Source organism: Anarrhichthys ocellatus, unplaced genomic scaffold (assembly GCF_004355925.1).
Source record: "Anarrhichthys ocellatus isolate YVR2014 unplaced genomic scaffold, GSC_Weel_1.0 scaffold5, whole genome shotgun sequence".
Lineage (NCBI taxonomy): Eukaryota > Metazoa > Chordata > Actinopteri > Perciformes > Anarhichadidae > Anarrhichthys > Anarrhichthys ocellatus.
This window is the reverse complement of record NW_022280035.1, coordinates 14,771,192-14,795,278: the sequence shown is the minus strand read 5'-3', so window position 1 is coordinate 14,795,278 and position 24,087 is coordinate 14,771,192. Positions and strand designations below refer to the sequence as shown.

At 41.4% G+C, this 24,087-nt stretch overlaps 3 protein-coding genes across 6 annotated transcripts in view; all 3 read left to right on the top strand.

Moving 5' to 3' along the window:
* Nucleotides 1-383: 383 nt before the first annotated feature.
* Nucleotides 384-1,665, top strand: hes2.1 (hes family bHLH transcription factor 2, tandem duplicate 1). The gene is made up of 3 exons (XM_031845894.1): nt 384-526; nt 632-815; nt 920-1,665. Exons 1-3 carry the CDS (start codon nt 437-439, stop codon nt 1,258-1,260), a joined length of 615 nt encoding a protein of 204 aa, XP_031701754.1. The 5' UTR covers nt 384-436; the 3' UTR covers nt 1,261-1,665.
* A 6,443-nt stretch (nt 1,666-8,108) lies between these two features.
* LOC116382645 (transcription factor HES-2-like) lies at nt 8,109-10,435 on the top strand. The gene is made up of 5 exons (XM_031845868.1): nt 8,109-8,158; nt 9,470-9,590; nt 9,694-9,789; nt 9,901-9,988; nt 10,092-10,435. The coding sequence occupies exons 1-5, from the start codon at nt 8,109-8,111 to the stop codon at nt 10,433-10,435; spliced, it is 699 nt and encodes a 232-aa protein (XP_031701728.1).
* Nucleotides 10,436-11,477: 1,042 nt separating this feature from the next.
* acot7 (acyl-CoA thioesterase 7) overlaps nt 11,478-24,087 on the top strand; it is a 46,320-nt gene continuing 33,710 nt past the window's right edge. For 2 of the 4 annotated variants that reach the window (XM_031844637.1, XM_031844636.1), the window contains exons 1-3: nt 11,478-15,393; nt 16,588-16,705; nt 18,069-18,225. In XM_031844637.1, the coding sequence (XP_031700497.1) occupies nt 15,245-15,393; nt 16,588-16,705; nt 18,069-18,225 (424 nt within the window). In that variant the 5' untranslated portion in view covers nt 11,478-15,244. The remainder of the gene's footprint in view (nt 15,394-16,587; nt 16,706-18,068; nt 18,226-24,087) is intronic. The other 2 variants (XM_031844639.1, XM_031844638.1) reach the window with 2 other exon arrangements.

Below are 24,087 nucleotides of genomic sequence, written 5' to 3'. Positions count from 1 at the left end.
GTCAATTTAACAACAAAGCCATGCAGGCGAATAAAGAAGCAATCCTGATGAATATTACAAAAGAGGAGCTGATATAATCTGTCAGAAACACAGCGTTGTTGTAAGGCTTGTGTGCGGGGTGGATATTGGATGAACGTTAAAGCTTTACATTTCAAACGCAATAAAGTGCAACATCATCACGAAGCTCCGCATACCAGCGGTGTAGACGCAGGGTCCCAAAGGGACCAGATGGTCCAGACGGGAGCTCCGCTCATCTCCCAAAGGCATCGCCCCTCCTTGTGTCAAACGCCCAGCACAATGGCTTGTGTTCCCGCCCCCCTGACGCGCCGGACCCACATAAATAGGAGGCTCTCCAGCTCTGCAGCACACTTCAGCGCAGCCGCTCCAAGAGCAAGTATCTCCCCTCAAAAAAGCACAACAACAAGCAGCAAACAAAATGAGTCCCAGCATTACTACCGAGGCCGGCCAGCCTCTCCCTGCCAGGTCCACCGTGGCCCAGAGAAAACAAGCCAACGAACTGAGAAAGGTAAGAGAAAGAGAGACACTGTGCTTATATGTTACTGGAAATGTTTTCTCATTTGAACCTTTTTAAAAGTGCAGCTGAATAACGTGTTTTCATTATTTCTTCTAGACTCTTAAACCCTTGCTGGAGAAGAGAAGGCGTGCTCGTATCAACGACAGTCTCAGTCATTTGAAAAGCCTGATTCTTCCTCTGGTTGGCAAAGACAACGCACGCTACTCCAAGCTGGAGAAAGCTGATATTCTGGAAATGACAGTCCGCTTCCTCAGAGACCTTCCTTCCTCTCCCGTCAAAGGTACGCCTCATTTCTTGAACTAACGCATCGCGGAAACCATCTTATCTGAGATTGTGGTCTTCACATTAAATTCAAGTCACTAATTAAATCTCTTTCCCCTCCAGATTCCGCAGACAGTTACAAGGAAGGCTTCAAAGCCTGCCTCCAGCGCGTCTCCACCATGCTTCCCAAAACGAGTCTGGATCAAGACGCGTGTCAGCGGGTGAACGAATTCGTCCAGCAGTCCATGTCCACCGCCGTCACCCCGACCTGCCTGAACTGTTGCGCTCAGAGCTCCAGGACTCTCCCTCAGATCCAACAGAGACTCTTGAGCCTCAAATCCAGCTTCAGCTCCAGAATGGAGAGCCAGTCCCGCAGCAGCAGCGGCGGCGGCGGCGCAGTGGCTCCCAGCCGAGCGCAGTCAGCACCACAGGCGGTCAACGCTGCCATGTGGAGACCTTGGTAGATTAGATGGACATTCATTCACCTCATGCGTGTTATGTATTTTGTGATGTTATTGATGCCATTTGTATCTATATGCCTTAGCGATCTTGAATTGTTGGAGTCGCTGTACAATAATTTCATTCAGCATTTAGCTCATTTCGCGTTTAATGCCAGATCTTAGAGACTGAAGTCTTTGAGCTTTTTAAAATGCAATCCTCTTTGGGGTTTCAAAGATATGGTTGTAGACAACACTTTTGTAAAACCCCAAGGGTTAATTTGTTTGAGGTTTGCACTATGTACTTAAAAGTATTTTGGTCTGTGCAAAAAAATAGTCTGTAAACACTATGTGTTAAATAGAATTATGTTATTCATTGACCTTATGTGTATATAAAAAAAACAAACATGTTTTGTGATTCTTCAAATGTTTTGTCACCAACAAAAGCTTTTCAATAAATGTACATTTCTCGAATATTGCTGTTGTTTGATCTTTGGTTTTGGTGTGTTCAAACGATCTCCAATTCATCATGAAACCGTCTTATTAAGAGGAATCTCAGTAATATGAAAGGGATGAAAAAGGCGCAGGAACGCATAAAGCCAGAGGTCAGCCTGAGCCTTTTGATGCTGATGAGCAGCTGCTCTATTGTTGCAGATGTGAGGCGCCTATAGTTGCCGCCAAATTGGTGGGAAGAAGTTGGACTGGTTGTGCGATGGGACACACACTGAGATGACTGCAGTTGGGAATTTCAATCGCACATTTGACGTCACCTAAAACACATTTGTTTCTCAGTAATTTTACATAACATTTCCTAAATCATCCTATCCCTGTGATTATGGCTTATAAATGTGTGGGCAAAGTTATGATCAGACTATTTCACATCTCAGTATAATAACCCTTTAAAGTCGTTTATCATAGGCTTATCCAGAATTGACCACTTTTTACTAAATTATATTGCAAATTAGTACTTCTATCTACCATGTATTTATTCTTTATACTACATGATCGTACAGTCTTTAGATGTTTACTATTGCAGTTTCTTTTGCATAAACCACTTTAAAAAATGTCATCAGGGCCACAGTTCATAGTCTAGTAGAAAAAAGTCGTGTCCATGAAGCAAAAATGAGCTGAAGACCAACTATTCTCCAGCTAATAAATGTATCAAAATAATACAACTTTTAACATTTTGTTGCACATGGGCAGAATTATACTGACCATTTCTAATAATTGACTTTCTTTTACTAAACTTGGCCTATAATGCATTATGTTGGCATACATTTACTTTTGGCATCTCATAACGTGTTGATATTTCTGTTCACTGTGAGACAACAGTGTTGCAGGAGAGGAATAACAACATGGATGTCACAATCAGGCTTTGCCTTGGGTGTTTTGTGTGTGGTTCTCTGTAGCTCCTCACTTCCTTCACCTGTCCCTAATCAGTTCATTCAGTGCACCTGCCAGTCACACTCTCCCTCATCAGCACAACTCTCCTCACCTGTTCTAGTCACTATTTAAACCCCTGTCTTTCACTCACTCACAGCCAGATTGTTGTTTTGTTTCCTACCCGCCTGGTTTGCTCTTCCTGTTCCCCCAGTCTGTCTGCCCTGTTTTTGCCTTGCCTTGCCCTGCCGGATTTCCCCCCTTGTCTCGTCCTTGGATTACCTGTTTTTGTTTCGTGAGTTATTAAAACCCTTTCTTTCTCTACTCTGACTGTCTGCATTTGAGTCCTCATTATGTCCCGTGACAATGGAGTTAGATTTTTTTTACTTTTTTGCCTGCGTTAGCCATTATTCACTGTAATATGGTATTAAAATCATCATTAACCCACATCCACATTTTGTATCTTTATTCAACATGACATTAGCTCTGTGTCTTTTAAAAAAACACTGATTGGTGCATTCAAAGACGGCCCAACATCCTAGATTTGACCAATATATATATTTTAATGTAACAAAGAAATGAACATGATCCTTTTCACAACATTCATGATGTAATTGTTTATATACTGTCTTTAGTCAGATGAGTCATAAATCTTGGAGAATTGCTGAATGGACGAACAACAGTTAGGAAATATTATCTAGTGGATTAAGCCCTTTCTCAAACACATTTCATGTCTGTCCAGGTTTACTGTCGGACTGAACTGGGATGAACTGACGAAACCACTGGCTTATGAGGTAAGGAATATACTGTATGAAAACTTATATTCTGTTCAAAAAAGGTCACTGATAATACAAACATGCAACTAAACCACAGTCCTTTAAAGCACAAGTTTAGGTTCAAGTCTCTTAAAACAATACTCACACGCCCAAATGTGCATTGAAATACATGAGTCACGTTATTATTCCTGCTGTCCATAGTGACTGTGAAGAGATCTATTCTTAGTGCATCTTCAATGGAAGTGATGGAGGACAAAATCCACTGTCTCATGTCAGCATCCTGAGATATCAAGTATCTCCTAAAGTTAGTCTTTTATGTATAAGACTCCCTCTTTGTGATTCCAGACAGCGTTTATTTGCTGAGCTGCAGTGGAGGGATGGTAAAACAAAGAGGCCTATGTCCTACAACTCTTACGTTAAAGTTAAGCCAAGAAGGAACCTCTCAACTGGCATGGCCAGGAGGAATGATCAGAGTGACCAATAATTCAATGTGAACATATTTTAAATTTTTTTCGTTGTTCCTGTGGTGCTTAAATGCACTTATTTTGAGTCATTCTGGACAAAAGTGTCAGTGTCAGTTGTATACAGTGTGCTCAAATGTATTTACAAATTGACAGGGTTTGTATTCAGACCCTTGATTCAGTATTTTATATCAGCCCCTTTAGTAGCAATTGCAGCTTTGAGTCTCTGCACACCTTGATTTGGGAAGTTTATTCCATCCTGTCAAGCTCAGATTGGATGGGGAAAGTCCTTTAAATGCCATTTGGCAAACTCCAAGCCGGCTGTCATATGCCTTTTATTCAAGAGTGCACTCAATCGAGCCACTAGACCATAAAGGCCTGATTGAAGGAGTACGGCTGAGACGGGTCTTCCATCTCTACAGAGGACTTCCGAAGCTCTCTTAGAGAGATCGTTGGGTTTTTGGTCCCTTATCATGACTCTTATTGCCCGGTTACTCAGTTTGGCTGGATGGTCAACTCAAGGAAGAGTCCTGGGGATTCCAAACTTCTTCCGTTTCACAATTGTTGAGGTAGCTGTGTTCCTGGGAACACTCAAAGCTTTAGAAATGGTTTCATACCCTTGGCCTGATCAATGCCTCACCATACTTTTGTCATGGAGGTCATCGGAGAGTTCCTTAGACTTCATGGCTTGGTTTGTGTCCTTAAATGCAGAATGAATTGTGAGACCTTATATACAGGGCTTTCTAAACTATCTCCAGCATTTCAGTTTGCCATATGGACTCCAATTAAGTTTAATCACAGATCATTAAAGCAAACGGGATGCACCTGACCACAGTTTTGTGGTGCCACACCAAAGGGTCTAAATATTTTCAGATTTCACCTTTTAATTTTGAATAACTTTGCAAAAAAATCTAAAGACATGCTTTCACTTTGTATACGTTATTTAGTGTAGATTGTTGGGCAAAAACGGCTACATTTACACAATAAAACATCAAGTCTTCCAAAAGCAAAAGGGGTCTGAATACTTTATGAAGCCACTGTATGTTTTATTTAACGAGAAAATATGAACTAATCCTCAACATAGAACATAAAACACAGAGGTTGCAAAATGTGTAACAGAGACTTAAAATAAATCAGATGAAGTATGAAGATAATAATCATGGATCACAAAACACATCGGAAAAAAGGTAAAGTAACGTTGATACAATAATAGCAATACATATAACAAGTCATATTTGAACAGATATACACTAAATAAAAAATCTTTAAAACAGATGGCACTGATGATCACAATATGATCACATAATAAGATAATGACAGCTGGATCGCTTTCTGTCAATTTAAAAAATATTGGATTTCAAAGCCATGTCTGACTGAGGCATGTATGGAGCAGCAGAACTGAATGCTCTTTCTGTTGCTCAGTACTCACTTTAGGAACAGAAAGAAGTTCCTGGAGTGTCAACAGCATTAGTTACCAGCCTTATTTTGAGCAACAAAATTGCAAAGATGTTTAGATCAGTGTGCATCAGTGGGTGTGAAGCCAGTTAGGACCAGCCAACCCTCATACAAACACAAGTATGGTTCAGGCTGAACCTCAGAGTGTGTGTTTGTAAAAGGCATCTCCACAATACAGAACAGACAAAGAAAAGGTTTATTCTCTGCCTTCAAAATAAAAGCAGGACTAAAAGAAAGCAAACTCTCAACTTAATTACTTCTTTTTTTTTTTTACCAGATGTGTAATAAGTAATGTGATGTTTTTGCCATCATTTCCATATAACTGAAAGCACAAATGTACAAAATGGTTTAAAAAAAATTGCTTCACATTCATATAATATACATTATTAGGGAACTAATATGTTTTACAAGGTCTAGCCATTAACTATGAAATACATTTTGTAAAGGGGACATAAATAGTCCCTTAACACGGTAACCTCTAAAAGCTGAGATCCACTTTGTTCAGTTTTTCTTGTCCAAGCTGAGGTCACAGTGGGGGATGGGTCAGTGTGAGCTCTCTGCTATACAATCTCTCTCTATAACCATGCTGTCGTTACCATACATATTGTAGAGAGAAAATGACACTGGATATAAGGAAACATTGTCATTTCATTTATTCCAGGATTTTGCATGCATTGTCCAATATAGATGTTCTTGGCTGGCAACCTGTCTGGTGATGGGGTTCATTTTACACAGTAAAACTGAGTGAACCGAACTTTACACAAGTTCAGTCTACTCAGAGCAAAGATCACCACAACAGCCGTCTATGGTCTTCTGTGACTGAGGGGGGCGCTTTCTGACATTTGAAGAAATCCCCCCAATGCTGTCTTTAGACTTAAAGCATTTAAGATACTTCCAAACTGGATTTAAAAGAAGCTTGCATTTAAGAGGCGGTCTAATGAAAGCTGAGTTGCATTATGGAAATTGTAGGTTTTTGGAGTTTGCTTCAGACACGATATCTTGGCCACTGCTGCTTCGATTTCCATTTTTAATGTCTCTTTAATGTCTCCTAACTTTTTTTATAGAAGTGCAATGCTAAATTGTTGGGCAAGTCCTTCAGATTTGAATGAGTATTTGGCATTTGTTTTGGCATCACATTATATCGTTTGATTCTAATCAGTAATGGCTTGCAGGTTGGATACCACAGCTGGTAAAGAGCAAGGTGCATGAGAAAATGTATTCTCATTTGAATGGATAAAAAGTCCACGTTGCTCTGTTGAACAAGTCAAAAGAACCCATTTGCATAGATGCCGTTTATGTTCTTTTACTCCATTTAAAACCTTATTTGTTTAAAAAGAGCGGATGAGTGACGACCAAGCTTGATGCTCTGCACCGCACAGACCGACACATGCAAATCAGTCTGTTTACAAAAAACTCCTCTGACATCGATTGGGGGCTTTGTTCAATGGATGTCGCTTCGTTCAAACTCATTTCTTTTCAGGTTTCTGGTCAATTTTAATTTTGGTTTCATTTAAATTTTCGCAGAACAAAGTAAGCCTCACAAAAACAGTAAAACAACTGATTTGAGCCGAACAAATGCTTGCAATATCAGAGAGGCACACAATCTTTATCATAATCAAAGACAGAATCCGAGTATGATAACTTTGACTAAAACCAGTCAGTGAAATAAAGAGAAGACCACTGCAGGTTATTCCACTGAAATACTGATCACATTAACGTTTTGTTTTGCTCTAATTGTACAACTTAATTTGACCTATTTTACTGCCACAAGAAACATGCGGGGCAGAGTGATGTGTACTGACACCCTGACCAAGATGGCTGTCATTGCATATCGACAATAAGACGTTTGTTATAGCTGGATATGGTGTTCCCATTGTTTGAGACTCAAGACAAACACCGAAGCCTCTCCGCTCACATCACGCTGAAGCAAAAGTCAGGTGGAGTCCGCCTCGCTGTTTCTCCCCCATTCCACGCATGTGACTCTTAATTCGCATGAAGTTTCGGAACATTTTCAGACAAAGGCTTCCTGTCATCCGGCCTGCACAGATGGGTTACTGACGCCGAATATGCTTGAAAAAGACAAAAGAGGACTCTAACCGTACGAGCAAAAACGGAGAAGTGTACCTCCCCCCCAACCCCCACCATTCCCATCATCCCTCCATCCCAGCAGCGCGGTGAGGGGCGCGTGCAGCAAGTGTGCCTTTCAGTTTCAGGGGCATCGCTTGGCTTTGTTGAAACAGGACAACAATATCATATAAATGTATATATATTATTTTATTATATATATTTATATGTATAATAAAAGCATCTTGCTGTTTAAGATTGTCAGTGTGAGCTTTCCAGTGTGTATTTAACGTAATACTCTTACAAATAAACCTTACAGACCAGCATCTTTATCTCCACCAACAGCTTTAAGCATCGTGTTTCGTCATCACCACACTATATTGATAAACAAGCATTTCGTGATAGCTTGGACGCTAAAACATCCAGGAGTCAAGCTGAAGGAGACAATCGCAACAGAGTTTTCAAACAGGGGGGGTGAGAATGGCTTGTTTCAGTTGGACAACAACATGGACCCATAAGAAGCATGCAGATGGGGCACCCACGCTAAAACTGCGTGGAGATCATGTGTCGTGCGTGTAAAGTATATAGAAAAAGAGCTTAATGTAATGCAGACTGTGTGTGTGTGTGTGTGTGTGTGTGTGTGTGTGTGTGTGCGTGCGCATAGATAATATATGGATAGATCCACGGTGGGACAGGGAGATTGGCTGTTCAGGATGCTGGTGTAGTGCAGGTGGAGTATATGGGGCGTGGGGTCGATAGTTGGAGATTGGGGGTGGGGTTGAAGGCTCGGTAACAGACAGCCATCTGGTCTCCATGGCGCGTGCTGCGCGCGTGGTTCCCTTGAGTGCAGTGGTATTTGATGGGTTGTCACGTCTCCAGTTTTTATTTTAAAAACCTGAAATCTCAAAGCTATAATTCAAAGTTTGATTCATGCCTCACATGACATGATGGTTGGTTAGTAAATACACAAAGTCCACAAGGTAATAGTCTAAATGTGTATAACACCTATAAATTCAAACTCACGGCAGGCTCATATATTCTTTGGCGGTGGCTATTGTGATTGGAGTGCATGCTCCCTCGTTACCCAGCCTTTGATTTCAGCCCCCACCGCCTTGCGTGAGGCGTTGGTAGCAGCGGGATACACCCTACAGGTAGAGCCTCCCCCAGGGCAGAAACTGCACAAAAACGTCATATGCAAAACTATTGTTGTCAAAATCCAACAGCAGATGTTATTTGAAAGTAGCGTGGCTTGGGTATGAGATTGGAGTATGAGTCCATACCTCTTTGGACACTTTTTCATACACGCAAGCCTGCCCCCTATGCCAGTAATGTATGTATTGCACCTCGTTGTTCTAAGTGTGCACATTTATTTTTTAAAATATATAATGTAAAGGATGTGTAATCAAACGTGAGCAAATACACGCAATACAATACAGTAACATGGAACATGGAATTCAGCATGCAAACACATCTTAATAACTAAAACTGAAAACTTAAATGTTGTTGTGGAGAAAACATATTTAATGAAGTCTGTTATGTTTACTCGTTAGCTCGTAAAATAAATGAATGCTATTGGCTTTATCACACTTAAATGACACATTAAATGAATGCTATTTGCTTCCCAGCCAGAAATGAGCAGTGCGTAATTACGCACCAGTAACTATTTATGTTTTTTACGAACAATCTGCTCCATTTAGTTCATGTGAAAAATTTAACCTAATTGTATACTATTTTTAAGATTTAAATTGTATAGTTTGCAGAATTGATATTTGGGGAATGAGCATTCTGTGCGTCCAAAATGTAAGCTTCTTTACGCATACATTTCTTCAGCTTGTTTACGCAGATTTCTTAATTCGGTCTACTATGGATCATAAGGCAGACACGCACTGTAGTTGTTAGGCGTGGATTAGAGTAGAAGACAGATGGCTATCTTACTAAATGTGATGGTTTTGTGTTGTTTCCATCGAATACTGCGAGTCCAAATCGTTTCGTGTTGGCTTGGGGGCGTACCCGTGACGCACGTTAACCAACGCCACGGACCTGCATATATACCGCAGCTCTTGGACGTTAGCGACACATCTTCACCAACTTCGGTTTTAGATACTTCTCTGGCACAAAGACGACGCTGAAACTGTCTCCAAACATGACCTGTGAAGCTCTCCAGTCTTTTTCTCCAAGGCTAACTGTGGCCAAAAGAAAAGAAGCTCTTGAGCTCAGAAAGGTAAGCAATGTCACTGCATTTTGCTTTATTATTCTAAACATTGTCTCTGATAATTTAAACTTAATGTAATGAATGAATGCTAAATATGATGTGTTCTTTTCAGACAATGAAACCTTTAATGGAAAAAAGAAGGCGCGCCCGTATCAACGACAGCCTGAGCCATTTGAAAAACCTCATCCTTCCCCTCACAGGCAGAGATGTAAGTTATTATATCCATTTTAATACATGCAGAAAACAGTTTTCAGATACATTCAAGTCAAGATGTATAAGGTTCATGTGTTTAACATTTGCTTTGTATTATTTTCTCCAGAAGACTCGCTACTCCAAGCTGGAGAAAGCAGACATCCTGGAGATGACTGTGAGGTTCCTCAGCGACATTCCCCCAGTTAACACACAAAGTGAGTTATGGTTCTGCTTGTTTAAAACTTTTATTAACATATTTAAATCCAGTGGACTATTGTCGTTTGGAACAACGAAACTAACATATCGTTTTTCTTTCAGATTCCGCAGACAGTTACAAGGACGGCTTCAAAGCCTGCCTCCAGCGCGTCTCCACTATGCTTCCCAAAACGAGTCTGGATCAAGACGCGTGTCAGCGGGTGAACGAATTCGTCCAGCAGTCCATGTCCGCCGCAGTCACTCCAGCCTGCCTGAGCTGCTGCGCTCAGAGCTCCAGGACTCTTCCTCAGATCCAACAGAGACTCCAGAGTCTCAAATCCAGCTTCAGCTCCAGAATGGAGAGCCAGTCCCGTAGCAGCAGCAGCAGCGGCGGCGGCGCAGTGGCTCCCAGCCGAGCGCAGTCAGCACCACAAGCTGTCAGCGCCGCCATGTGGAGACCTTGGTAGATTTCTTAAATCGAAGGAGCCGGGTCTCCCAAAACCCTGTAAAAAGACTGTAAAGTGAGATAGCATCACTTGTAAATACGCACAGTGATTCACAGCCTCGCTACCGTTGATGAAAAGCCAGAATTCATCGTTAAACCGTATTGGTTGAGTATTATATACTTACGTTTTGCGCACGAGTCTATTGTCCAGTATAAGTTGACAAGTTTAGGCAGTCGTATGTTTTTAAATCTGCATGTATGTATCCGGTAAATATTTAGTCCTCTTCGCGGACTAAGTGATTAAGGGCCATTGAAACAGCCCTGTAAGACCCAAAGGGTCAGTTTATATGAATTTGCACTATATAGACTTCAGTGTTTTGAGTCTGTGCAGATGAACTATAGTAGACATATTATGTGTCATTGAAAGTATCTCTCTCGGGATGTTATATTTTTGCTATTTACAGCAAACGTTGTATATATGTTATATAAACATAAATAAAACTACGATGTCGTGGTAAGATATGGTGTTGTGTTTTGATTATAATTTTGTCTTTTGTTCCATGTGCGTAAATATGGATCGTTAACGCACAGCCATTAACGGTTATATGATGATCATTCATAGAAAAATAGAATTACAACGTTTTGAAGTTGGCGCACTTCACACACAAGGATAAAGTGAATGTTGTATTGGGTTAGAATTATAGGGGCAGAACAAACTACACAGCAAAGCGCACACGCAAACTACTGTGCTGAGGTGCATTTTATTGAAAAGCATCAGGAAATGTCCTTTTTTTTTAGGCTTTATCGTGGAAACCAAAGCGTCTCCAGACTTTGAGCTGGCCCTTGGTTCAGCAAACATGTCGCAATGTTTCACATATGGAACCACCTCTCCGTTTAATGAACAAAGGCCTGGCTGAGACATCTGTCATGCAGTGTTCAAGTGAATAAAAACCGTTAGCCGGTGTGACTCCGGGATGGATGGATGTTGGTGAAACGCGCTCTGCTCCCGCGTCGACTATGCGGTCTGTACCGCCCCCTACGACGGTTTTAGGTATTGATCTGGTTATGGTTTCTATTTCCGTTGCACAATTTCCAACGTAGCTCTTTGAAATGCACCAGTCACAATGCCAAGTGGCTGTCGTGTTGTCTACGTCGTATTTTAATGAACAATTGAGCAACATAACACCTGCTCTTTGCATTTCTGTGAAGTCGGAGTCGTTTCCCTACAGATGAGTCATTTCTCAAGGAGACCAGACAGAGAAGCCGGATAGGGGAGTGATTTCACTTCACATCACACAGGACTCCTGCTGCAACACGAGACCACCAAGCCCCGAGAGCCCATCGTCGTCATGTCGGTACCGCCGGCACGCGAGACAGCATCCCCCCTTCAATTATGCAGGTAGGACGTTTGATACTACACAATGACACACGTGCGAGCAACCTTCAAATGCTAATAACGTGCTGTCGACCGACAACTAGCGAGAGGAGCGCAGCTACCGGCGTCGCTGCGTCGCTCCTCACGGGATGATAGCCCAGATAATCCTCTTATTGTCCGGTTCTATTACTCGGTACACTAGGCTACTGTGTTCTGCCGGAGGTCGACGGCGTCCTATCTTAGCTGGTTTATGACAGATCAAACGGCGTGTTTTCAGGTTGCTTAGCTTGTGGGTTTTCCGGGTAGAGGTGCAGACCATTTATGTCGTATGTGATGACCTCACATAGCAGTTAGCATCGTTTTGGCACGCGCTAAAACTACCAAGGACATATTAAGGTCGCCGTCTTTTAACCAAAAGTCAAATAAAAGTTTGATTCTATAGCGTAGGCTTGAGCAAAATTGCTCACTGTAAATAGTTTGTCTGGAGTGTGGCGTGAAATCGCGTGCCTGATTGATTATTTATCAAGATAATAAACAGGAAGTACACTACAAACAAACTGTCGGCTGTGCGTAAATACAGCGGTAAGGACTGCTACCTATTAAAATACCTTTGCAGTGAATCGGCTTCATTTCCCAGCAGCATGCAGAGTTTGTTGTAGTCCACTTGTACTCGCCTGTAGGCGGAGCCTTAGAGCTCTGTCACAGTACCAAAGCCATGTCTGCACTTAGCTGCTTCAAAAATCCCCGTCAATTCAGGTGTAAATAACTCTTCAATGACAGTTTTCGTGTTGTCATAGTCTGTCTTGTCAGTTGCATTCATTGAAAGCCTCGTTTATGTAGCTACTATGCCACATGTTGACACAGTCAATCAACTGCTTTGTATTTTCAAGAGAAGAGGAACTTATGACACCATCACTCCATGCAGTGGTTTGGTGGTTGTGAAAGCAGAGTCTTCAGCCGATACTATTACACATAGATTCTACTGTTGAGTCAGTTATCATATTTTGCACAGTTTTCTGAACATATTAGACTGTTCAACCCAAATAAAAGAATCCCTACACTTGCCACAATAACCTTTACCTTCTGTTCAGACAGTTTGGACAGTTACATGCCGGCCTGTATGCAAATATAACCTGTTAGTCAGCTAGTTTGGACAAACACGCTTTTGTCAGACTGCGGCAATTCCCCTGACTCACAATTCATTGTGTTTCGTCGCAGCAATGCTGATTCTATACTTGTCTGATGTCAAAATGTTAAAGGGTGGGCCTTACTTCTATTTTTTCCACTGTCGATGGAACGAGTTACAATGCAGAAAAAAAACATTACAACATTAGCCTCGCAAAATAGGTAGCCATTTTTTTAACAGTGTTAAAATCTCTTGAAAAACGTATACCTGGACATTTGTGTGCAAGTCGAAATCATTTGGGGCCAGGTCATTGCTCTGTTGAGACACTTTCTTCACTACAACTCTCTGTGGTAAAATGCCTCTACCTCTCCAGGAAAAACAAGTCCATCCTGTCTTCTCTTTTTAAGAGGAACTTCACGTTGACAGAGTCAAATGTGCTTTGACTTCTTCTTCTGTTGTCATATCAGCTCTTCCTGGGCTGCAAACTTGAATGTTGTCCCTCAAATCTACCTCTCTCTATATGTATTTTTCATTGGGTGTGATAAACCGTACAGGCTCACTGAACTATACATAGACATAATGGATCATCTGATTCATCATCACTAGTCTTACAGTACATTTGGAAACATTTGGACCTAACCTTATCTTTGATTTACTAGTACTAGACTAAAAGGTTCTTGACCGTGACCTGGCCTCTTCCTTGTTTACTATAGTTGCTACTTAACTCTTTTCTGCTCACATTGGATCACTGGAATATGGCTGGGGCCGTGACACTGCCACTAGCTTACTGTCGCTTGCTTACTAATGTGGTAGTTTAGGTTTAAACTTATGCTCCTATTGCTTGCAAGTTGCTTTGCATGAGAGCATCAGCTAAACGTTTTTCCTCAGGCCATTTTAAGTTTGTGTATAATACAGTCATTGTGTCATTGAGTGTTTGACGAATACCTGTCTTACCTGGTGATGTAAGATTGCCTGGCTTCAATGCAGTGTGATCCTGTAAATGATGCAGAACCCCCGTCCACCCAAGTCACATCTTTTTGCTTTGCTGTGTTCTTGCCGATGGGACTTGGGACAGAAATGATGCCAAGATACGCTTTTCTGAAGCTGTTTTGCAGTGTTCGCCACTATTCTACTCGCCACAGGTAAACGTTAGGTGTTCTGTGTTTGCCTCAGCAAGCAGTGAGAAGATTTTGATTTTATTCATGCACTTGTGCATGGCAGCAGTAGTATGCCATTCACTTGTTTGTAAACTTTATTTGAATGGTGTAGCTTGTCCATTCAAATAAAGTTTTCTACATTTCTACATCATTCGTAGAATACATGTGAGAAATACAGACACAATTTGGGTGTACTGTTACAATTTCAAAACCAATATGTATAGGTATACCTGTATAGAGGATCTGTATGTTCTAGATATGTAATATTCATATACATTTACGCTGCTTTATCTACCCAGACAAGACCTCATACCTCAGTGATGGATTATTTTTAGGTTGTACATTACATACAATATTAGGAATTGTTGACACAGGGCTCCTGTGAGATTCAACATCGTTACTGTAAAGGGTTATTGTGTTCCACTGTATGTAATAGAAGTGATCACCATTCTGAAAGGGACTGTATATGTGAACAAGATTAAAGGGCAGAGGGACTTCTAGACTAGTAAGCTTTCAATCCTGGCAGAGACTTTCACCTTTAAATCAGTTCACCGTTCAGCGGCACGGTTTGTTCTTTCCGTTCATGTTCTTTAAAAGCATTATCAGTGGCTTTAGGTGTGGCTGTGTCTGTGCCCCTGTTAGCTTGTTTGTTTGTCTTCAAGTGGGACATTTCTAAAACCTATAACTAGATTTACATTGAGGACAGGTCTTGTTGCACTTAACTAAAAAACATTTTTGATTGTGATCTTGGTCCAGTACTGCTGTTCTAATTCAGGATTTCCGAGCTATTGTTAAAGAAGAATCTGAGACGGGTTTTCATTAATTTAGCAGTTGGGCAACACAGTTACTAAAGAAAACTTACATTCCAACGAAACGGAAACACATTTTAAATTCTTATCATGGGCAGAACATTTATGACTCCGCCTGTCAGCTGTGGCACACAAACCCAGGTGTGATAATGGCAGATTTTCTTGGTCATCCGTGATCTATCTGTGTATCAGTGGGTGTGTCCAGATCCAGTTTGACCACTAAGGCGGGGTCAATGTTAACACATGCATTGACATCACTCGCCACAACCACGTCAGTGCCTGGAATCTCTGAGGATGTGAATGTAGAGATCGTAAAAAAGGGAAGTGGGCCAGAGAGTCGGACTGAGAGTCTGGCAGTGCACAGATGCGCTGCTTTAGGCCTTGGAGCGGCAATGCAGCCGATGGAGTGGCAGCCATGGTACAGAAATGCCAAGCCAGTCAAAGTCAGCAAGTCCGCAGAGATGTCAGGGAAGGTGTGGAGGCAGGAGCTCAGCAGCATTGTCAACTCAGCAGGTAGTTCATTTCTGACTAACACACACACACACACACACACAATGATGCTGACTATACGGGATACTATGTCTGGTTTAAAAATTATTATTTAATATATAATAAAATTTATTGTATAGTATTTTAAAAAAATCTATTTCACACTAAATGCTACCTTTGTTAAACTTTTTAATTGTTGTTCTGACTGTCAGAGAAGCGTTGACTGAACTCTGGTCAGTTTTGAGGCTGTAACTTGCTCTGCTGTTGAGTAGATTGCGATATATTATGAATAGTTTACAGCACTTTTGCTTCATATAATGAATATTAATATTAGACTGTAACTTCATTAAATACTACAGCCTCATATCTGATGTCTCTCTACCTTTCACAATAATTGTCTTCATCACAGGAGTCATTTGATAGCGATCAGTCATCGCTACCAAAAGTAAACATTCACCTGTGGATTGCTAATCTTGTCAAGATGTGGACCTCCTGGCTTCGTTTTTGGAGCCCACCTTTGTCAAGCTTTTTATCTGATTCCTTTGATTAGTCAGATCTCAGTGCAACGGTGCATACCTGGTTTGGTTGGAGTTTGTAAGCAGCTTAGATTGTAACCGGTTGAACTAGTTTAGCCCACATACTGAAGAATTGGAAACAGCTGAAGTACATGACAGCATGCTGAACTGTCAGCGATAATGATACTGTATCTAGTCATCAGCTAGACATGAAGGCTGGAGTCAAATACTCCAACAAAAATATGTTTTGCTCAATAGAAGTCCTCAACTCATGAGTAGAAGCACATCACAGCAGATATGTCCCCAGATAGTCCTCTTTTTTCAACAAACGAAATATCAGCCAGATTCAACTGAATATATCAAAAACTAGTTATGTCAGGTGATTGAAATGCTCTTAGTAGCTACTCAGTGACTTACTGTAACTGAAAACACACAGTTTAGGCACATTTCATGTTGTTGGCTCAGGCATGTATCAAAAAAATTACGAAGAGACTGAAATCATGGATCAACAATGTTACAATCTATTAAAGCCTCCCGTTCTTAAAAAAAATAATGTGAAAGGTTAATTTTAATATTTACTGATGAATAGTATTTTATTTTCTAACAAGATGCCAGGAAGTCTTCTAACAAGATGCTAAAAACAGATGTTGTAGTCCTAAGATCAGATCCTCAGTCTTGCTAACTAGTCTTCTCTTTACTGCAGGATCATGCGGCCGGACGACGCCAACATTGTGGGCAACGTTCACGGCGGCATTATCCTCAAGATGATCGAGGAAGCCGGATGCATCGTCGGCACGCGACACTGCAACGCACAGAGCGGGGTAAGAGACAACTATATTCAGACTATACCCATAGTGTTTTACTGCACTGTGGGTAAATATATATAAGACTTCTCTCCGTAAGTTGTTATCAGGTTAATTTCTTTAATTGAATTTATTTTGGGGAAGAAAAAAAACGGCGGAAACCTTAGGGAGAGCAACAGAGGAGGGATCATTACTTACATGAACCACTTCATTTATAAATATGGAAATGGGAAAAAAAATGAAAATTAGGCAAGTAAAGAACCTTGAAGGAAAAAATGGTTTCTTTGTGTTGTTTCTCTCTCCAGCATGTGATGATTCATTGTTGTGTTTAAAGGCGGTTAGAGATACAAAATCTCTTAGAACCACAGTTTTAGAAATCATAAAATATTTATTAAGACGGTCTGTCCATCATTAAAATAATAGTTGGTTTATTTAATTTGAAAAAGTAGTTCACTGTCTAAATCATGACAAAATTCCACATAGTTCACCTTGTATAGTAACAGTATGTAACAGCTTTTAAATCTCTTGTGTCCAAACTGCACGGCTGCATTAATGTTACCGTTATTCAGTATTGCCTCACTCAGGTCGTCTTGGTTTGACTTTTCACCTGGTGAACTTTAACTGGCTTCACCTGCGACAACAATGCGATCGTATCCTGCCGATGTCATGATACGTTTCACTGTTCAGATAAGATATTAAGACAAACACAACATTTATGGACACAACAAACATTTACACATGGGACTGTTGTCATAAAGAATAGCAGTGTCTTCTTTAAATCATCGAAAAGTCCAAATTAAAGTCAAAAATGACTTTCAGCTTTCAAGCTAACTCCTTTAATCTATAATACATTGAACACCATCTACAAATGCAAAAGCATCTCGAGTGTTTTTATATGTAATTCCATTTCTATGCTTCATGATAAGTGGTTATTTCATGTTATATGAAGGGTCAGCAGGATTTTGTCCTGGTGTCTGCGATTCATTGATTTTGAAATATTTGAGATTCACAATAAAGGACAAATAACTACTTACCTTGTGAACAGTTTTGAACAGTTGCTCCTTGAAGTTACCCTTCACATAAAACCACTCAGTGTGAACCAGGAAGATAAAGAATTACAGACGAAGAAGTCATCATAATCAATTGTGTCACCTGTTTCAATAAGGAAGTATCTTCCGTCATGTCTAGGCTTAAGTTTCCTGTGTCCATGCCCATCTTCCTACACTAATTACATTTTTCTTTTTGTATTTATCTTTTATAGACATCTCGGTACCTTTAACTTGTCTGATTAGCGTCTCTGTGGAGCATGTTTTCTTTAATCTTGTGAACGTATGTAAGATATATTTGTATAGGTTTTAGGTTTGCTGTTTCTCCTCTCTAGGACCGCTGCATGGCAGCTCTGGTTCGGGTGGAGAAAACGGAGTTCCTGTTCCCCATGTTTATTGGCGAGGTTGCCCACGTCACCGCTGAGATCACTTACACCTCTAAGCACTCACTGGAGGTGCAGGTCAAAGTCATAGCTGAAAACATAATGACAGGTGACTTGCTAGCATTTGATACTTTTTCAACAGGCATTTAACTGTTTGATAATATGTTTCAATTAGTAATAAACTGAAATTTCATTATAGGCATGCTATTGAAATCTTGCCTTTTGTTTATAGAAGTAATATTAGTAATGCTGTTACAGCTCTGGGAACAATATATAGAATTTAAAGAATGTAGTTTGAACCTGCTGCCTCACCGCGTTCACCTTTAGCCTCATTCTTATCGCGTCAGAGGAGAAGAAAGAATGACAGACATTCAGTTATTTTTACTTAAATTAAGTAAAGCAACTGTGAATGTAATAATTCATTTCCATCACAATTTCTTTGTATTTTTGGTCTTTTTTGTTTATTTATTTGAAACATCTCAAGTCCAAGTTGTGGAAATGCTGGAGCCTTGCACCGAGTCTGATTAGGTCAAAAGGAAGGAAAAAAAAAAACAATCTCTCTGTGATATTCTGCTATTTCACCAGTAGAGGGCAGCACACAATAAGTAACACAACCCAGAGAAGCATGAAAGATGAAACACTGCTTCCATGAGCTATGAGCTGTGACAGCGGAATAGAAACTAACAGCCATGTTGATTTCTAGTTTTAGAATGTTTGCCGAGCGATGCAGTCTGTAATTCTTGTCTATTATTAAGATATGTGCACATTTAATACATGCTATGTACACATGAGAGCATGTGCACACATACTGTATATGTACGCAGACTTACACACACACTGGCCAGAGTCCCTTGAGTAAAGACGCAGGGTGGATCACATTGAGCTGACCTAGCGGTGTCTCTGAAATGCCAGTGGCAACAGTGATGCACAGACTGTCGGCAGAACCTCATGTAATGCGCTGACCATACTGTAACTGCTTGAGTTCATGTGAAAGTGGCCGAGATGATGATTTCTACATCGTTATTACACGTACAGACACACATGCACAGTATATCACGGTAATGCTGGTGCGAATGAGTTTCAGCAGCATTGGGGGAGTTTTTCTTGATATTTTGCAATGGGAAGCCCACTTGTGTGTGTTTTGAATGAATTGGTAGTTAGAAGTTAGTATGCCATTAGAGCAACCCGTCCATCCTCAAGACAGTAAGAGACAGAGAAGGAGACGGAGTGAGTGAGACACACAGACAGAAGCAGACAGACATATTGAGGACTAAACAGATAGCCCAGGGAATGAAAGTAGAAAGAGAGTGAGAGTAGGAAAGAGATAGGCGGAGGTGTGAGAAACAAAAGAAGTATCCCCTAGACAGCCGTTGCCCTAGCAACAGGCTTGTACTGGTTGGTTGGCTGGTTGCTGGGCTGGAAGCTGGTAGGCGGAGGCACAGATATGAGATGACAGGTGGACATACATACAGGCATCGGCACGGACAGCCTGCTACATAGCCTGCTACATCGGGAAGGACCCCGAAAAGGGAAGATCAGGAAGAGCTTCTTTTGATCCGTGTTACAGGATTTGTGATTCAGTGCAGTGAGCGAGGCTTTATTCCTTCATTCTTTATTTATTCATATATTATTCATCCAAGCTTCAGCTTGTGCTGAGAGCAGGCGTGGAGGTGAGTTCCTCTGGGACACTTTTTTGTTGAGCTCGCTGGAGGCTGCATGGACCAAACACATCTGTCCATATATATATATATATATATATATATATATATATATATATAGAGAGAGAGAAAGTCTGCTGTCATCCTGATAATGGCATCATGTGTCAGTCTAACAAAACAAAAAGTACAACAAATATCACACATCTATCCCAATCTAGGAATATTTATTATAATACCAGTGCACATAAATAATATTTTCCAGTACTGTCGAGTGAGCAGACAATGTCCTCAAATGAGAAATACAAGCAGCTTCTACATTATAAGAAGAGTCAGCGGAGAGGCTGCGGCCTGGTGGTCTATTGGGTCAAGGCTATAGGATGTAGGTCATATACGGGTGTGTGCATTTGAGTTGACACAGCTGCTATCCATATGAAAGTATGAATGTCCGTATGTTTTTATAAATGAGATCTTATTCCGACCTCAGAGGAGTTGTCTGTTCTTCTATCAATAACTGAGAGAGAGGTTACGTTATATGTGCGTGTTACTCTTTGGGCCTTGCGTTTAGATGCATCATTTTGCGAATGTGTGTTTGCACGTGTGCATGTGTGACACAGTATGTTTATGCATAGTGGGTGACTCTGTACTTACATGTGCGTGCGTGCGTGCGTGCGTGCGGGATTTAATCAGTGTTTGGCCCTTTTAAAAAGGTTCCTGCGGGGCCGAGGGGGAAGAGAAGATAACGGGAGCAGACATTATTTGCTTCTGTCATGTCGGCTTAGCGTCAGGCCTCACACACTGTGGCCCAGTCCGACACGGACGCCAAGTGACTGTACCTGCACACATGCTCCGACACGACATGCGCACGGACCCGACACATTCTGACAGACACATGCGGTTGTGACCTGCGTGCATACAGAGCCTGATATGCACATGCTGACACATTCTGCACAGAAAAAGTCACACACCTAAATGTCTACACACGCACACACTTCCCTTCTTTCAAAAATAAGTTTCACTCTGAGGCAGGACTGGCAGGGTTTCACATGTTCCTGGCTAGATCTTTTCCCAGGCAAAAGATTGCTGGATGGCTTGGACAGGAACACAAAAGAAGACATTTTACTGTTTGGTTGCAGACTTGTTTATATTTATATTTGTATGCACCTTTGTGCAGCCATGCATGTTATTGCAATTTTGTGTAAACATGAATGCTCATGCTTCTTTTATTCTGCAACACTGTGGATTACGCTCTGTGTCCATGCATCTTTTGTATTTTTGCGTTCATGTTTATTTCGTGTGTGTGTGTGTGTGTGTGTGTGTGTGTGTGTGTGTGTGTGTGTTGGGAAAGGAGGCAAGCACCCAGGTTCCACAGTCAGTCAGGCAACATCTCGTCAGGCAGGCCTCAGTCACGGCCCCCAAGGGGGAGGCTGCCTACTGTGGGCACGAGCCGTGATGATTGTCCCCGCTGGGGGGATTGCACATGCGCACTAACATACACATAGACCCACGCACATCAGCACACACAGATTTGCATGCACTCGTGTATGTACAAAGATGCATGAAAATACACATGCATATCTCGGAAACTGCACACAATCACAGACAGACAGACAGACGCAGATCCATGTTAGAAAACCGCATGTGCACAAGCACACACACACACACACATCAGGCTTTTGCATTCACCAGATCTGCAGATGTGAAAATGCCAGACAAAGAAAAAACACAGAACATTCATTCAACACTCACACGTGTTTGCACACAGCCATCTTTGGAACAAACATGCATGTATAGAAAATTCCTGCAGAGGTAATAATGCTTGTATTGGATGTATACAGTGGAGGCATACATTTGCATAAACCCAGCATACACAGATTGTGCCCCCTCAACACACACACACACACATGAATAGACAGAGTTGAGAGCAATGCAATGTGAGTTGAGGCTTGAAATAAGCATGACAGTTCCTGCCATGATCCTGCACATGCTGAAAGAATACGTGAACATACACACACAATATTTTGAAATATATTTAGGTTTATATTCAGCTCTGCAGCTCATTGAACAACATTTGTCATACTTGTCTGTATTATTTAATTATCCAGTCATGATCACCCACAGCAGGAGAAAATCTATCAAATAAATATAACATTTGTCAGCACAATCATGGGGATGAAGCACTAAGAACGATCCTCACTGCACTGTCTCTGAGCCTGGAACGTGGTGTTCAGGAAGGAGAAAAGAAAACAAGGGTTTTCTGATAGTGGGCAAGAGTCAAGGGTGAGAGCGGAGGGTGAACGAGTAAACCAGAGTGATAAATCAAGTGAAACTGTTGGAGGTGAGAGAGATGGATGAGGGCAAAGGGGCTGTAAAGGGAAAGAGGAAAAAGGAGGAGGAAAAGAGCAACAAAATGAGAAATTAAAGATGTTCGATCAGACTGGAATTCGGGACTGTTCAAAGCTCTGAAAATGTGCATTTTGGAAACTTCAAAAATGGTATGAAGTAGTGATTGACGCCTTAAACTTAGATTAAAGTGGATTGGATGATGCATAAGTAGTGCTGGAGGGATGTTTCGCCCCCTTAAGCTCCCATGTGAACACTCAAATCAGGACCCAAAAATGCTCTAATTTATAATTAAATATGACTGAGCAAAGCATTTAGGAATTCTGCTGCCTGCCAGACAGTTAAAAAAAGCCCCATATGTCTAAGGCTGCTCGAGACCAGCTACTGCTGCTGTTTGTTTTGTAGTTAAGAACCCAATTTGCTGGATTTCTGTCCCATAATGAGTTGAAAGTTTTAGGATAAACACACTGACAATCCCATTAGTATGATTTGTTTTTTTGATGCAGACTGCCAGACTCTGTGATTTCCATTATTGCTACGGTTCCGTCAGTATGTTTTATTACTGCTTTGTGTTTGCTGACATTATACTCCTGTAAAATCACAATCAGCCAAGTTATGCTACTTGGATTGTCTCCTCTGTAATATCCTGCCACTCGCAGGCAGTTCTTGCACATTAATGCACTCAGTGCACTGCTGCACCAACACATCATCAATTGAAAAAGAAATCGTACCGCCACTGCCAGGTGCCATTTGTCTCAGCTGTCATCATCGCTGCCAGAGTGCCCTTTTACATTCATTGTTCTAAAGCTGCCACCAGATGAACTTGGAAAAACCACGCACAAAGTCGCTGCGCTATGTTTATTGAGCATTGTGCCACAGAGTGTGGAAATTTGAGTGAGCAGATTTGTGGAGCTTGTGTGCGGAGTGGATGCAGCCAAAACCTTCCAATTCACTAATTCATTAATGCTAACTAAGTAAGCCAGCTGTCCCTCCTGCTAGTCGAAACCTCTCCTTTCGTGACTGAAATCAGTTCACCGTAATCGCATAGAAAACAACAGATACAAAAAACCGATTTCTCAGTGTTGACCGAATGATTTTACAGCCATTTTACAATACAAACAAGATAAATATGTCGTAGGAAAGCCATGTTATGACTGATGTCTCTTGAACTTGCTTTTCCCTTAATAATGTGCATGATACTGCACTCATGATGAGGAATAATCCGTGTTGTTTTAGTAGACTCACTGTGAAGGTAATAAGCGTGCAGCCCAGTTAATAGCATGGTCAAACATTGACATTGTCTTCATCTGATGCAGAGGGATTTAAAATTCAAAGCCGGTTCCCTGATTACATTCTGGCCAAACAGGTCGTCAGTCGGACTGGGAATGGTTCATTGCATTGGCTCACCCTCCACCCTCCGTCTCTCTCTCTCACTCCTCCTCTTCCTCCCTCCATCCTAAACACAGTTCACTTAAAAGGTCCAGCTGGAGCTAATAATAGACTGGAGTCACTCAGTCTTGGTAGAGTCAAGGATATGTAAATATGCCTTTCTCCCGTGGGCTATACTTCCTGGTTGCAGGCAAGCGTGGGAGCCAATAAGAGGAGAGAAGCGCGGTCGGCATGGCAACGCGGCCCGGCTGTCTGCACAGTTTTAAATCAGGTGTAAAATGCAAATGTTATTCCCCAAGAGTAGTCTGCCACGAGCCTCGGCTCCCACTTTCTTCTCTTAACTTCACATTTCCTATCGCAAAGTCTCCGTCTGCGCACCGTTTATCAAAGGGCAAACGGTAACATCACAGTAACGTCACAGTTCTTCCACCGAGTACATCAAACGCTGCAGCCACAAGTAATAGCCTTTAACACTACACAACAGCGATTTCATCTGAACCTGCCTGTCTTTGATCTGTGTACCCCCCCTGTGTGTCATAACAACACAGCCTCAAAATAGCCTCTCTCTCTCTGTCTCTCTCTCT